The sequence below is a fragment of the Caenorhabditis elegans genome, chromosome II (assembly GCF_000002985.6).
Source record: "Caenorhabditis elegans chromosome II".
Lineage (NCBI taxonomy): Eukaryota > Metazoa > Nematoda > Chromadorea > Rhabditida > Rhabditidae > Caenorhabditis > Caenorhabditis elegans.
This window is the reverse complement of record NC_003280.10, coordinates 2254762-2271530: the sequence shown is the minus strand read 5'-3', so window position 1 is coordinate 2271530 and position 16769 is coordinate 2254762. Positions and strand designations below refer to the sequence as shown.

The following is a 16769-nucleotide window of genomic DNA, read 5'->3' as shown; positions in this document are numbered from 1 at the left end:
GTCCCCTGGTTGAGAGGACCAAGAACACCCCAAAAAATCGATAGTTTCTTACTATAACCAAGTCTCTCACTCTCTCGTCTTTCTCTGAATCTCTCGATTCACACACTATTCGTGACCGTCTGCGGTCAAAAATCCTCGGGGTGGTGAAAAAGCCACTCTATCACTACTCCCGAAATAAGATTTTGAAAAAAACAGGGAACAGGCAGGAATCCACATCGGAAAATAATTATTTTGATAAGTTAGCAAATTTTGTAAAATTATCGAGAAAAAACGGAAAAAATGAATTCCCGTCTTGTAAAAAATCCCTTTAAACATTTCCGACAAATCTGATATCCGGCAAACGGCAAATAGGCAATTTGCCGAAAATGAGAATTTCCGGCGAATCGGCAAACCGGCAAGTTGCCGGAATTGGAAATTTCCGGCAAATTGGCAAACCGGCAATTTGCCGATTTGCCGAATTTGTCGACAAATCAATTTGCCGAACGGCAATTGCCGCCCAGCCCTGGATCAAATCATATGTTTGATCACCCCCACAGATCGAACAAGTAATTTGTTCAAAATTTTTGAATACGCTTAGTTTCCCGCTTTCAAACATTTTTGTACGTTTTCAAATGGTTTTGACAATTTGAAGTATTTTAAGAAACAAATAAAAACACAGCGGATTTTTTGTAGCAAAATTTTCATAGTTTCCGGTCAAAGTTTTGACAAATTGCCAAAATTTAGAAAAAAAATTGCTTTTGAGGAAATCCGAAGCAATGTCGCATGTTGAAGGAAAAGTGCTGAATTATTTGAATACTTGGCTTGCGACCAGAAAGGTTGTTTTGGAATACGGTTCAATCTTATTGGATGATGAATCACGTGTCACGTTCCCACTGGACAGCTATCTAGAGACTTTCATTTCCTATAATAAAAATGAGCATCAAGAGGGCCGTGGCAGTTGGAAGTTGACGTTTATGAATATCACACGGCCTCTCTCTGAGATGTACCGGAGTCACGGCAGAGCGATAGAAAATCACTGCTAATTAGCATTTATGTCACGGCTTAGTCAACCGCAGTAATTGTGCTTTTCCGCTGATTAGCGGTGGTGTTTTGCTACGTAGTGTTGCTTTCTTACTAGCTAGTTTTGTTTTTGGGCAGAGCCAAACTTTTATAAAACCATAAAAAACAACAAGATTTATTATGAAAATAAAAAAATGACAAAACAACAGAAAAAAACATTTAACGAAAAATGGAAAAAAAAACAAAAAAAAACAAGTTTCGAAAGAGAGTTCGAAGATGATTGAACGTTCGAAGTTGATGGAACTTGCTCCTCATCGATATCCTTGCTGCTCTTGTAGAATTGTGTGCAATCGATGATGGGACGCTTTGGCAGCACAATTTTTAGTGGATTCTGGCCGTCGTGTTTTGTTCGATACAAACCACGGGCATGATCGCTGCAAAAAGACATTTGTGAAAACATAGTTTTTCAAGTTAAAGAAAAATTTTATTCGCTGTCTTTTTAAAGTAAATAACAAGAAACCTACAATCTGACTTTGATATGATGCTTGAACAGCATATTGACCACACTTGGAAGGCGAGTAACGTCCACCTGGTCGTTGTCCAACTGGATTGCCGCAGCGAGAAGAGCTGAAAACGATTTTTATGTGGCTCGCCCATGTAAATCGTAAACTAACCGGCTGGCCAATTTGTCAAGTCTCCTGGGACTAGCGGGCCTATGGGCCCGCCAGCCCTTCGGGAATGGGGATAGGGTTAACTCGCTTCAAGATATTAGCAAGGTAGCTGGCGCAGGTTCTCGGCTTCGCCTCGAACCTGTCATGGGGTTATTCGAGATCTCCTTGAAATTCATTCGGGAGTGGGGTCTTCAATCATCACTGTGAACTACAAAAAACGGTGAAGAAAAAGGAAAACTCATGAATACGGTCTGATCTGCTTGGAATAGGATCAAAGCCAACCCATAGTTTCCAAGAGTATTCGGGCCTGCGGCCCTCAAACCTGATTATTAGGCTTGAGTGAATAACAGCTCTGCTTGGAATAGGATCAAAACCAGCCCACAGTTTTCAAGAGTATTCAGGCCTGCGGCCCTCAAACCTGGTTATTAGGTTGGGTTAATAACAGATCTGCTTAAAATAGGATTAAATCCAGCCCACAGTTTTCAAGAGTATTCGGGCCTACGGCCCTCAAACCTGGTTATTAGGCTTGAGTGAATAACAGCTCTGTTTGGAATAGGATCAAAGCCAACCCATAGTTTCCAAGAGTATTCGGGCCTGCGGCCCTCAAACCTGGTTATTAGGTTTGGGTGAATAACAGATCTGCTTGGAATAGGATCAAAGCCCGCCCACAGTTTTCAAGAGTTTTCGGGCCTGCGGCCCTCAAACCTGGTTATTAGGTTGGGTGAATAACAGATCTGCTTAAAATAGGATTAAATTCAGCCCACAGTTTTCAAGAGTATTCGGGCCTGCGGCCCTCAAACCTGGTTATTAGGTTGGGTTAATAACAGATCTGCATAAAATAGGATTAAATCCAGCCCATAGTTTCCAAGAGTTTTCGGGCCTGCGGCCCTCGAACCTGGTTGTTAGGTTTGAGTAAATAACAACCTCGTCGCAGGCCTACATCCTGCTCTGCTTAAAATAGGATTAAAGCCAGCCCACAGTTTTCAAGAGTATTCGGGCCTACGACCCTCAAACCTGGTTATTAGGCTTGAGTGAATAACAGCTCGGCTTAGAATAGGATTAAAGCCAGCCCACAGTTTTCAATAATGTTGATAGCAAATCTGCGATTTGCCAGGCTTCGCAGTGGGGATGAGGCGTAGATCGTAATAGAGCAAAATTTCTAATTCTACTCAATATTTAAACCAAAATCTTATGGTGTTTTCAAATTTGAAAAATAACCAAAAAATAAACATTTCACTTTTTGGAAAATCGTGAACGCCTGTGAGCCCCCCAGCCCTTCTGGAATCGGGATTGTTTTAGAAATCCGGTGAGATTTTCGCGTACTATAAAGAGGTGATTATTTTTTTAATAATAGTTTTCATGATGCTTACGTGTTGTATACTCATCATTGATTTTGCACTCAGTTCCCTGGTTTAAGCAAAAGTTGCAAGAACCTGATGATCGGAGTCCACACTGATTGTATACGATTCGTCGTGCCTGAAACCAAACACTTGTTTTCAAAATTCTGAATTTTCATCTCACTGGATCGTCATGATTGGCACACGTGAGATCCGCTTTCCAGGCCACTCCCTCTGAGAAGAAGACATGTTCGTCCATTTGGAGCAGAATCCATTGTGTAAGTCTATCATGAATTTTCGTTGTCGGATTTTTGAACCCGATGAATAACGCTGCTAAAATGAGGGCCTGGGGAGAAGCTCGATGAACGTCTTCGAGATCCAAATTGAGTAAACTATATGGCCAAATGTTCTGACTGAAAACCAATTAAAATTTTTAGAGCCATCAAACTAAGATACTTACTTTCCATTTTTATGTACTTTGATTCCGTCGAAGCTACTCTCGAAGTGCATCCACATTTCATTATCTGCCATTTCGCTGAGTAGCTTTTTTTTAAAGATACCCTTATTCATTGGACTGGAGCTATTATATCCTTCCAAAATAGTTGTTTTAGTCTTCATCATGATATTCGCAAAACTATTCAATATAACTTCGAGCCATTTCTTGAGATCTCCGAAAATTAGTTGGCATTTCTCTTGCATATCTTCACATTTGCATCTGTAATGATATATTTCAGAAATTAAGTTTTATAATAAACCTACAGTTCGATATTCAGCGCACATAAATTACATACTTCTACAAGTGTTAGATGAGAGTCACTCAGAAGCAATTTTCTGAGAATGCTATCTTGTGAAACATTGTGAAAATGTAGATATCTCAAAATGGCTGCTTTCGAGTTGGTAGTAGTGATGAGGAAAAAAGTTGTTCTCAGATTTTGATCGCTCAGAGAACGACACAGTTGACTTCGCTCGTCGCATAGAGAAGAATCGCGTTGAGTATCCAAATAAAATGACTCATCGGTTTCTGCTTCTTGATCGATCTCGTAATTTCCCACTTCATCGACCGGATAACGAATTTCCCCGTCTTCATCAATGAATCCTGTTGTTTCTTCGTCTTCGAGTTCATCTTCTACACCATCTTCCTTTTGTCGTTCTTCATCTGCAGTTGTTTCCGTCTCGAAGTTATCGGCCTGGGTGCTTGAATTTGATGGACCATTGCTTCCCGGCTGGTGAGAACCATGATTATTGTCCGTCGGGTCTGAAAGTAGTTATTTAGTCCCAATAAAATCATTTAAAAAATTTACCTAGCGCAACTATTGTCACGCTTTGAATCAGAAGACTCCGGGGTGCTGAATTCAAAATTCTTCAAACTGTTGTTCTTGGATTTCTGACCATAATCCTCCGTTTCTAGCCTGGAATGATACAAATCTTTGCAAAACACACTGGAATTAACAATTAACACATATTGATAACATATCACACAAAAAATACAATAAAAAAGGTCAAAAAAATGAAATATGTGAAATACGACGAAGAAAAAACAAAATAAAATCAATAATCAATGTTCTGCTAGTTAGCAGTGGGTTTCTGCTAATTCGCAGTGGTTTTTAGCTAATTAGCAATGACCTGCTAATTAGCAGTGGTTCTCTGCTGATAAACTATGGCTTTACTAGCTTTTGCTGATTAGCAGTGATTTTTTGTCGCTCTGCCGTGACTAAGACCTGTTTAACAATTTTCTGTTAGAAAAGTTTAAGAATTTACCAGCTAACAGCCTGACTTTATCACTTTTCTCTAAAAAACCACTAATTTTGGATTTTTACGAATTGAAGAGTTCATAGGCAACGTTAAATGCTGATTTCGGTCTCATTGAAACCACAGCCAATTTTCCGTTTTCAGTGCAAAATCGGTTCAAAAAACTCAATCTCTCGCCCATGAGAGACGCAGAGACAGTTCATCACGTTATTTTATTTAATTCTTTGAAATGAAGAGAGGCCGTGTTCGCGTGAAGAAATTTTGAAGGATATGGTGTTGAAATTTTTGCGAATAAATGAAATGTGTTAATGATTTATGATATTTGTGTCCATCTTCTATCGATTTTGACTCATTTTTCGGCAAATCGGCAAATTTCCGGTTTGCATGATTTGCCGGAAATTTGCAGTCCCATCAATTTGTCAGTTTGCCGGTTTGCCGGAAGTTTTTAATTCCGGCAATTTACATGATTTGCCGGAAATGTTTAGAGGGATTTTTTATAAGACGGCAACCCGTAAAACTGTACCTTTTTGAAAATTTTTACCCCGTTTTCTTTAGACATATTCAAAGAAAAAATTTTATAGAATGCGTAAAACTTTGTCGATTAAAATTGAAATCTGAAAGTTCCAAAAAAAATGTGCAAGACTCCAATTTGCCAATTTGCCGTGAATTTCTATTCTGGCAATTTGCCGACTTGCCCGAAAAAAATAGTGCAATAAAAATTTGTAGAAAAAAAAGGCATTCGAAACTGAAACTCGAAAACTAGAGATTTCTAGCTCGGTTTTTTTGAATTTCAAGGGTTACGGTAGTGTCAGAAGTACGCAAACACCGACTACAGTACCTCAAAACAACGAATTTAACACGTCAAATTCAAAAAAATAAATTCATGAAAATTTATAATTTAATTTTAAATTGCCGGCGTGTAAATGATCTTTGAAAAAAAGAAGAATATTCCGTATGACCTCCCGTGTCATTATTTTCCACATCCTTATCTCGTCAATTTGATCAGTTTGGAAATCAATCAATAATCAGTTCCAACTTTACCCCGACCATCAGAACGACGATTTTCCCGAGCAGATTCTGTGAGGCAAAGGAAAGAAAAATATTGCGCAATGGGTGAGTTATTCAGATAATCGAGCTTATAGTTAGGCTTTTTGAGGCCTTCTGGCCAACTTTTTGCTAATTTCGTTATTTTCCAGACTGGCGTATAGTTATCATCGTAAATGTTTTGGCAATTATACCGTTAATTTATGGATTACAATCAATTCGTAAGTGAAATAAAGCACCTATTCATTAAAAATTCTAATTTTTTTCAGAAACAATTTTATCTACTACTGATCGAATGGCACCGCATCGAGTTGATCGTCAAACCACTGGTTAGTCACTGAGAAAATTCGCCTGAAAATCGTGAAAATTCGCTTGAAAATCAAGAAAATTCGGCTAAAAATCAAGAAAATTCGCCTGAAAATCGTGACAATTCGCCTGAAAATCGTGAAAATCTGGAATTGGCCGTAGGCGTTAAAATGCCTACCTGCCTGCCTGACATTAAGGCGACCTCTGCCTGCCTCTCGCCTAAATCTTAACTTGATTTTCAACCGACGTTTTGCCTCTTTCGTGCATTTTTTAGTGAATTCACGAGTTTCTAGTCTTCCCATTTCTGTCAATTTGATGCTCTTTGCTTTGACGTAGGCAGAGGCAGGCGGAGGTCGCCTTAAGGTCAGGCAGGCGTTTCAATGCCTACATGGAAGCCCTAGTTGAAAGTCGGTCTGAGGCCTGATTGCAAGCGCCTAGTTAGCTAGGCCTCGATGCTCTTGGAACTTCACTGCCTATTACCGTTGTTAAGGTGTTAAAACCATTTGATATCAGCCCGTAAGGGTTAGTAGCTGCGTCATAGCCTAGGTACCACTAGCCTATAATCTTGCCGTTCTTACAAACAAAATTACTGATTTGAACAATTTTCAGATGACCCACTTGGCTTCTCAATCAACCTTATGCAAAAGATCTCCCGTATCGTTAACAGTATCTACTTGGCAACGGAATTAACTGCTGGAACTGCAAAGATTTATGACCTGATTGCGGAATTCTTCAATTTTGGACCCGATTCTTTCAACCAATTGCAATCGATTGATATGAAGCAGCTGAAATCAGGACTCGAGTCTATTGTGAGCATCCACTCTGAGTTGACGTACACTGATATTGACAAGAGAGCTGAACAACGATTCCGGCATTTGATTGAGATAAGGAAAGAAGTTGAGGGTGTTGGAAGCTTGGAAGATATTAAAGATGCACAAGCTAACTACAAAAGTGAATTGGAGGCGTTCAAGAAGGCGACATTCGACACATCCGGCATTGAGGAAGTCTTAAGTGCAGTTAAAAACATTAATGGAGCAGCTGCAAATATTGAGAAGTATTCACACATAAAGGAGCTGGACGGTGGAGACAGAGGTCGTGCTCAAGGAGATATTTTCGATTTAAAAAAGTTTATCAGTACTTTAAAAAAAAGTAGTTTCAAAGGTGAACGATTTCGATAACTTTGAGAAGATAAGGAACCCGAGTGAATTCGTCGATTCAATTTCCAAAATCGTGTCAGGCTTCAAGAAGTATAATGCTAACCGGACTGCAATCGTGCAAGACGAAAATTTTAACGAAGAGATTCAGGCAAATGAAAACAATGTCAAAAAACTGAAAAATGCGACATCTGTTTTTCAAAGGTTAGGATCATTTGTCAAGAATCTGCAAGATGTCATCGATGCTCGCGGGACTAAGCATCCTCATAAATACACTATTGGATTTATCGATGGTACTTTTGATCCGAAGAAGGTTGCTGCTGATCTGGAAGACGACTGGGTTCAAAGTGTCACACATGAGATGGATTTGAACACAACTATCGGTTTATTGCTCCCAGTTGCTGATTACGTCTCCGCAATCGAATCATCTTTCAAATTGAGTCCATCTAAACAATCGAAGTTCCTCACAGGCTTTAAAAGTTCAGAGGCTGAACTTTCCCCGGTCGTCAGCAAAGTTGATTCAATACTGAGAACAAGTAAGCAAGTTAGTAAGTGCATCACAATTCCTCTGTTGAAAATTAAAAACATGGAAGAAGTTGAGAAACTTCTTCAAACCATTGATTCCTTGAAGAAGACAGTTGATACACTTGTTAGAACTAATGAGCTCGTGAACTGGGTGAAAGCAAATGATGCTGTTTTGGAAGAGGTAGAAGCTTTATGTTCGTTTACTGAAGAAGAAGATAACAACCCCAAAAGTTCAGTTCCCATCAAACTGAAAAGCCTGAACTCATCGAAAAACTATGCCTTGCTCGTGAAAACATTAAATCAATCGTCTCTATTTGCTGACGCGGAGTTTTCCGAAAAGTTGACAACCACGGGCCAACAAGCTACAGACATAATTGAAGGACTTCAGTCTTTGGATGCCTTCTACTCTTCGGTGACCAATCACATGACTTTCTTCGAATGTTTGCTGAATGTTGCCGATTATGATTTGATTCCCCTCGCCATTGCTACACTCAACAAGGTTCGGAAGATGGATGTTCAGCCGATTCGAGATGGAATTGATGTTGTCAATGATCTGTTCAATGTATCAAGTCAACTTGCAGAACTGAAAACGAAGCTGGGTGAGCTGAAAGATCCTAACTTTTCAATCGCAGAAACTCCGTTGTCGAATCCTTCCCTTCATACTACAGCAATTGGACTGTCGGTTAGAGGTATTGGAAGGATGAAAGACGAGATTGCTCATGGATCAGATTTTGATATGGTGATTGAGAATGCTGAGATGGTGGATCAAGAGATGAAAAAGACTGGAAAGAAGGCAATTAATATGGTGGAGTTTGGAGCACGACTGAAGAAGTTGAAGACAGAGTTGGAGATTTGGAAGAGTAACATCACAGTCGGAGGACCACATCGCATTCGACGAAGCACGACATCACTTGCAGACTATGCACACATCTTTCAAAATGCTTTGAAAGTCGGTGGAGTTGATGATGATCTGAAGAAGTTGATGGATGCAGTTGAGGATCTCGAGAATAGTGTGACAGATGGTGCAACGAAGGTCAAACTGAAGGAGGTGAAAGCATCTCTCAGCTCTCTGGACTCCATTGGTCTGCAACTTTCTAGCTTTGCCACTCCATTTATTGCAATTGGGCAGTCGTTTACTGAACTTGATGCATTCTTTGTCAGCAATCGAAAGATCATCACTACAACTGCTCCGATTGTTTCTAGTTCTGACGCTTCTCAAGGAGGACAGAAAGCTTCTGGCGGATCGATGACTGTGCAGCCATATCAGAATGTATCTGGTACAACTACTGCAGAACCTATGTAAGTTCAATTATAGCTTGGCATATTAAAAAGTATTTCTTTCAGGCACGAGTCAACAAATTTGATAATGTTCATTGGAATCGGATGTGGAATTGTCCTGGTGTCAGCGTTGATTTTTGTGGTGGTTTGCTTTTACAAAAGCCAAAAAAAGAAGAGAGAAATGGATAAAGAAGCAAACGATGCTATGGAAAAGGCTAACAAGGATAAGGAGGAGAAAAAAGCCAAGGAACTTGCTGCTCAGGCTGCTTAAAATTACTCGTGTTGTATAGAAGATTTCCAATGACGGAAATTTGAAATTTGAATAAATTTATTGATGAAATCCTTGTTTTCCCCAATTAGTTTTCAGTTTGAATTTCTCCATCGAACACACAAATTAAGAGCGAACCATATTGCACTGGAAAAGACGAAACATGAAAAACACTGTATAAATATTAAAGTACTGTAGGATTACTGTAGAATTACTCAAGGGATACTGTAGTTTGAACATGTATAGGTACTGTAGGAGTACTGTAAAGGAAGAAGAAGGATGCTTGAGACTGCTTATCAGCAGCTTACTGATACTTGAACTTACAACATTTGATAAAATATGTCCACAGCCTGAATGTCATGATAATAAATTCTTGATGAAATCTTTGTTTTTTCTTCTAAACTACAGTAACTCTTGAGTAATCTTACTGTAACTTACTGTAATCATGCAGCACACCTACAGTGACCAGTAGTCCTACACTACTCGTACAGTACCCCTACAGTACTCCTACAGTACCACAACAGTTCTAAACTACATTAACCCTTAAATAATTCTACATTAATCCTACAATGCCCCTACAGTATCCAACAGTAAACACACAGTAATCATACACCACACGAAACTGTGACCCCACAGTAATCGTACAGTACCCTTACAGTAACCCTACAGTACCACTATATGTCTCAGCTACAGTAACCCTTAAGTAATTATACAGTAATCTCTCAGTATCCCTACAGTATCTAACAGTAATCCTACAGTACCACTATATGTCTAAGCTACAGTAACCCTTAAGTAATTCTACAGTAATCTCACAGTATTCTTACAGTATCAACCGTAATCACACAGTAACGCTACAGTTCTAAACTACAGTAACCCTTGAGTAATTCTACAGTAATAGACTAACGCAGTCTTATGAAATTTGATTTTTCTATGCATGTTTCCATCTTTTCCAGTGCAAAATGGTTTGCTCTGAATTTGTGTGATCGGTGGAGCGCGTTTGAATAGGAACTGAAAATTGGGGAAAACAAGGATTTCATCAAAAAATTCATTCACATTTCAAATTTCCGTCATTGGAAATCTTCTATACAACACGAGTAGTCTTAAGCAGCCTTCTTTTGCAATGATTTCATCCCCTCTTCGGCTGTCTTCATGTCCATCTTTGATCCTTTCTTGCTGTCCTTCTTGCTCTTCTTCTTGCTCTTCTCATCCTTTTTCACCGATGCTTGTTGGGCAGCCTTCTTGTTCGTCTTCTTTTTACCCTTTTTCTCCGGAATCCCATGACCATCCTCGTCAAGAGCGATATCAACAGTTTTACCGTCAGAACCGTCAAATTCCAAATCCTTATGCATCATCTGACGAGCATGCAAATAAGACTTTCTGATCTCTTGATACTTGGCTTCCATCTCTCCTTTCGGAAAATTCTGAATTGAAACTTTTATTTAAGGTTTTAAAAATCAATCCAAGACTTACATTCATCACAAAATCCAGTACCATCATAATGGAAAAAGCCAATTGCATCGGCGTGTGGATGGCTCTGGGTCTTGAATGTCTCAGCTCGGTAAGCAATGACAAGAAATCCAGATTCACGGTGGAAGTTGTGTCCAGACTACGAATCATCTTTTGGTAGACGAACTCAGCGACTGAAAAATCACAAATTTCAAAGTTGACTGGAACAAAGTGATAGCATAGCTCCCACGCTGAAAAATGCTCAAAGAGGCGAGACTCCGGACATCCGATTTGTGAGCCCTAGTTGAAGCAATGATGAACTCGTTAACGGTACTAGACCAGGAGTGTGCGGCAAATCTCAAAATTTGCCGTGCTTAACAAACTTGGAAAATTTTGATATTTTTTTTATGTTTTTTGGAGCACCAAAACTACTGAATTCTGAACACACATCTGGTTTCTGAATAAGTTCCGCGTAGTATGTCTGTTTAAGCATCAAAATAGCTCAATTTTGTGTCATTTTACTAAATTTTTGGCTAAAAAAATCAATAGTTTTAGTCAAAATTGCACTGTCAATTTTTTGACGTGTGCGGCAAATTTCGAAATTTGCCGAGCTCGGCAAACGGCAAATTCGCCAAATTTGCCGCACACCCCTGTACTAGACCTTCAAAAAAAGACTCACAAACAAACGCTGCAGAACGTCCAATTCCATTCGAGCAGTGCACAACAAGAGATTTCGAGTTTCTGGCAACTCTGAAGATGTTCAAGATCTCCCTCGGCAACTCCGGTGCGTTCTTCTCAATCCATCCCTTGTAGGAGTAGTGCTTCACTGTGTGAGTTTTTTTCTTTTCGCTAGAAAATAGACTATTTGCTTGGAAGTACGGTCAGGATTTACCCGAGATAGCTAGTGATCACAAGAGTCCGCAACACAACGTCCGCACTCGGATGCTGCACATTCGTCGTACAAACGTTCACATTGTGAAACTTTTGTTTGCCATCTTTTTCCAGCGGAAAATAAGAGCTACACTTCTCAACACCTGAAATTTGGAATATGTATTCTCAATGCATCATGTTTTAGAGCCAACCTTCTTCATTAAAGTCACAGAGCATCGCAACAACTTCGGTACCAGTCTGAACAATCGTCTGGTAGAACTTGTCAACTGTTTGGACCAAGTAACTAATTTCTTCTTCCTCGTCTGACAGACTATATAAATTTTTCCTTTTCTTATCCTTTTCCGGTTTAAAATGTTCCGTTCTCGACATGGGAGCCTGAGTCAGAATCATACGATTTCCGTTGGGCAATTCCAGATAGTTTGCATTGATGTACTGATCCTTGAAGTAACATCTCCTACATACGTCCTCATCAATCAAAATGCGGTTGTCCATACCGCATAAGACGTCCGAATACCTGCAATACCAGCTTGTTGAAACTAAAGTTATTAAGATAATATCTCACCTGTCCTGTTCCGAATACTTCTCACTCTCCACAATTGCATTATTTGGCGCCAAGTTGGCGATGCGAAGAATGCTTTTGCAAAACTGATACATGGCTTTCAGCGGCAATTTTCCATTATTCGTCGCACCCTTGTCTCCTTCCTCTTTCATGAAATCGTTCAATAACTTGTACAAGAAACTCACGAGCGCCGTTGCATCTTCAATTGTGGGAGAGCGAATGTCTGAAAAGAAGTGATTTTAGACGATGATACTTGTTAAATTTCAAACCAACCGTAAAACTTTGGAAGTTTATCATCTTCTACCTTCTTCCGATGATCCTGGATCTCCTTTTCAGCTTCTTCCTTGATCTTTTCTCCTTTCTGCTTTTCATAATCAACTTTTGCTTCCAGATCCTTTATCTCCTTTTTTTTCTTTTCTGCTTCTATGTTTTGTGCTTCCTGAGCAGCAAGTTCCCTGGCTATCTTCTCCTTCTCAATCTTGGTACCCTGCTCCATATCATCATTTGCAATCTTATTCCTTTTGTAAAAGCAAACCACCGCAACAATCAACGCTGACACCAGGACAATTCCACATCCGATTCCAATGAATATCATCAAATTTGTTGACTCGTCCCTGAAAGAAATACTTTTTGAAATGTCAAGCTATAATTGAACTTACATAGGTTCTTCAGTAGTTGTTACTGACACTGTCTGAGATGGCTGCAAAGTCATCGATCCGCCAGCACTTTTCTGTCCTTCTTGAGAAGCACCAGAACTGGAAACAATCGGAGCAGGTGTAGTGATGATTTTTCCGTTGCTGACAAAGAATGCATCAAGTGCAGAAAACGACTGTCCAATTGCAGTGAATGGAGTCGCGAAGCTAGAAAGTTGCAGACCAATGGAGTTCAGAGAGTTCAGTGATGCGATCACTTCCTTCAGTTTAACCTTCGTTGCAGCATCTTTACCAGTCTTCTCAAAATCCTTAACTGCATCCATCAACTTCTTCAGATCATCATCAACTCCACCGACTTTCAGAGCATTTTGAAAGATGTGTGCATAGTCTGCAAGTGATGGTGTACTTCGTCGAATGCGATGAGCTCCTCCGACTGTGATGTTACTCTTCCATCCCTCCAACTCTGACTTCAACTTCTTCAGCCGTGAACCAAACTCCACCATATTGATCGCCTTTTTTCCAGTGTTCTTCATCTCTTGATCTACCATCTCAGCATTCTCAATCACCACATCAAAATCTGATCTATGATCGATCTCGTCTTTCATCCTAATGACACCTCTCACCGACAATCCAATTGTTGTAGTATGAAGGGAAGGATTCGACAACGGAGTTTCTGCGATTGAAAAATTAGGATCATTCAGCTCGCGGAGCTTTGTTTTCAGTTCGTCAAGTTGATTGGAAACATTGAATAGATCATTGACAACATCAATTCCGTCTCGAATCGGCTGCACATCCATCTTCCGAACCTTGTTGAGCGTATCAATTGCAAGTGGAATCAAATCATAATAGGCAACATTCAGCAAGCAATCAAAAAAAGCAATGTGGTCGGTCGCCGAATTGTAGAAAGCATCCAAAGACTGAAGTCCTCCAAGTATATATGCAGTTTCTTGGCCCGTGGTTGACAACTTTTCGGAAAACACAGCGTCAGCAAAAAGAGACGATTGATTCAGTGTTTTTATGAGCGAGGTATAGTTTTCCGAAGACTTCAAGCCTTTCAGTTTGATGGGAACTGAACTTTCAAAATCTTTTTTTTCTTCATCAGTGTATGAGCATAAAGCTTCCACCTCTTTCAAGACAACATCGTTCGTCTTCACCCAGTTCACGAGCTCTTTAGTCCCGACAAGTGTATCAACTGTTTTCTTCAAGGATTCAATGGCTTGAAGAAGTATTTCAACTTCTTTTATACTCTCAAGATATGTCAGAGGAGCTATGATACACTCACTAACCTTTTTGCTTGTTGATATAATGCTATCAATGCTGCCGTCGACCGGGGAAACTTCAGTCTCTGAACTTTTGAAGCCTGTGAAGAACTTCGATTGTTTTGAGGAACTTGATAGGAATGATGCTTCGATTGCAGATACATGATCACCAATTGGAAGCAATAAATTGATAGTTCTGTTCAAATCCATCTCATGTGTAACACTTTGAACCCAGTCATCTTCCAGATCAGTCACAACCTTCTTCGGATCAAAAGTTCCATCAATGAATCCAACAGTGTATTTAGGAAGATGCATAGTCTGACGAACGTCAATGACAGCTTGCAGATTTTTGACAAATGATCCTAAACCTTCAAACACAGATGCCACGTTTTCCAGTCGTTTCATATTGTTCGCATTAGACTGCATTCCTTTAGCAAAATTCCCATCTCTCTCGATTGTAGTCCGACTAGCATTATACTTCTTATAGCCAGAAACAATTTTTGAAATTGGATCGACGAATTCACTCGGGTTCCTTATCTTCTCAAAATCGTCAAAACTATTTATACTGGAATATGATTTTGCAAGGTTTTCGATAGATGTTTTCAAAGTATAGATAAGCGGTCGAGCGTACATTATATCCACATCAGTTAGTTTCTCAAGGTTCGAATACTTCTCCACATCTGCTGCTGCTCCAATAAAGTTTTTCACAGCATTTTGGAATTCTTCAATGCCGGCTGTGTCGAATGTCGTCTTTTTGAACGTCTCCAATTCACTTTTGTAGTTAGCTTGTGCATCTTTAATATCTTCCAAGCTTCCAACACCCTCAACTTCTTTCCTTATCTCAATCAAATGCCGGAATCGTTGTTCAGCTCTCTTGTCAATATCAGTGTACGTCAACTCAGAGTGGATGCTCACAATTTCCTCGAGTCCTGATTTCAGCTCTTTCATATCAATCGATTGCAATTTGTTGTAAGAATCGGGTCCAAAATTGAAGAATTCCGCAATCAAGTCATAAGTATTTGCAGTTCCAGCAGTTAATTCCGCTGTCAAGTAGATACTGTTGACGATACGGGAGATCTTTTGCATACGGTTGATTGAGAAACCAAGTGGGTCATCTGAAAATTGTTTAAATTAGTAATTTTGTTTGTAAGAGCTGCAAGATTATAGGCTAGTGGTACCTAGGCTATGACGCAGCTACTAACCCTACCGGGCTGATATCAAGTGGTATTAACACCTTAACAACGGTACTAGGCAGTGAAGTTCCAGGAGCATCAAGGCCTAGCTAACTAGGCGCTTGCAATCAGGCCTCAGACCGACTTTCAACTAGGGCTTCCATGTAGGCATTGAAACGCCTGCCTGACCTTAAGGCGACCTCCGCCTGCCTCTGCCTACGTGAACTTTTTCTGTCATTTCTTAATTTGATTTTTATCAAAATGATAGAATTGAGAAGATTAGAAACTTGAAAATTCAAGTAAAAATGCAAAAATAAGGCGGAATGTCGGCAAGTTTCAGGCAGGCGCCTGCCTACCATAGAAGCCTACCTGCCTACCATAGACTGTCAAAATCTAGTACGCCTGAAACCGGCCGTCTAGTTTTATAGCCACAAGCTTAGTGTAAATGTATAGCTTTATACAGTCTTGCTGCAATCTAATGCTTTCATGGTAGGCAGGCGCGGTTTCAGGGCCTGCCTGAAAGCTGCCGGCTTTTCGCCTATATCACTTTGTTGTTGAAAATCATATTAAGATTAAGACAAAGACGAGAGGCAGGCAGGCGGAGGTCGCCTTAATGTCAGGCAGGCAGGTAGGCATTTTAACGCCTACATGGAAGGCCTACTCCAGATTTTCACGATTTTCAGGCGAATTTTCCCAGTGACTAACCAGTGGTTTGTCGATCAACTCGATGCGGTGACATTCGATCAGTAGTAGATGAAATTGTTTCTGAAAAAATTAGAATTATTTAATGAATAGGTACTTTACTTTACTCACCGATAGAATTAAATCCATAAATGCACGGTATAATTGCCAATACAGTTAGGATGAGAACTATACGCCAGTCTGAAAAATAACGAAATTAGCAAAAAGTTGGCCAAAAGCTGGCCAGAAGGCCTCCAGAAGGCCTCAAAAAGCCTAAGATCGATTAACTGAATAACTCACCCATTGCGCAATATTTTTCTTTCCTTTGCCTCATAGAATCTGCTCCGGAAAATCGTCGTTCTGATGGTCGGGGTAAAGTTGGAACTGATTATTGATTGATTTCCAAACTGATCAAATTGACGAGATAAGGATGTGGAAAATAATGACACGGGAGGTCATACGGATATTTATTCTTTTTTCAAAGATCATTTACACGCCATCAATTTAAAATTAAATTATACATTTTCATTAATTTCTGCGTTTAAAACTGTAAGGGTACTGTAGGAGTACTGTAAGGGTACTGTAGGGATTACTGTAGTTTAAGAAATATAGTGATACTGTATGATTACTGTAACAGTACTGTAGGGTTACTGTAGTTTTAGAAATGTGGCAGGTACTGTAGGATTACTCAAGAGTTACTGTAGTTTAGCAGTATAGGGATACTGTAGGATTACTGCAATGGTACTATGGGATTACTGTAGGGGTACAGTACTCCTA

The 16769-nt window shown here is 39.8% G+C and overlaps 1 protein-coding gene and 1 pseudogene across 2 annotated transcripts; one reads left to right on the top strand and one right to left on the bottom strand.

Moving 5' to 3' along the window:
* The first annotated feature begins 5865 nt into the window (after positions 1-5865).
* K09F6.4 lies at positions 5866-9334 on the top strand (annotated as a pseudogene). The gene is made up of 5 exons: positions 5866-5869; positions 5953-6021; positions 6070-6129; positions 6716-9084; positions 9130-9334. Coding segments are annotated over exons 1-5 (2707 nt in total).
* Positions 9335-10362: 1028 nt separating this feature from the next.
* Positions 10363-16370, bottom strand: K09F6.3 (WSN domain-containing protein). Its single transcript, NM_001355088.3, has 12 exons — positions 16293-16370; positions 16125-16193; positions 16017-16076; positions 12887-15254; positions 12501-12841; positions 12413-12450; positions 12231-12370; positions 11860-12182; positions 11670-11811; positions 11457-11626; positions 10802-10971; positions 10363-10752 (listed from the first exon to the last, which is right to left on the bottom strand). The coding sequence occupies exons 1-12, from the start codon at positions 16324-16326 to the stop codon at positions 10432-10434; spliced, it is 4176 nt and encodes a 1391-aa protein (NP_001342012.1). The 5' UTR covers positions 16327-16370; the 3' UTR covers positions 10363-10431.
* Positions 16371-16769: the final 399 nt, after the last annotated feature.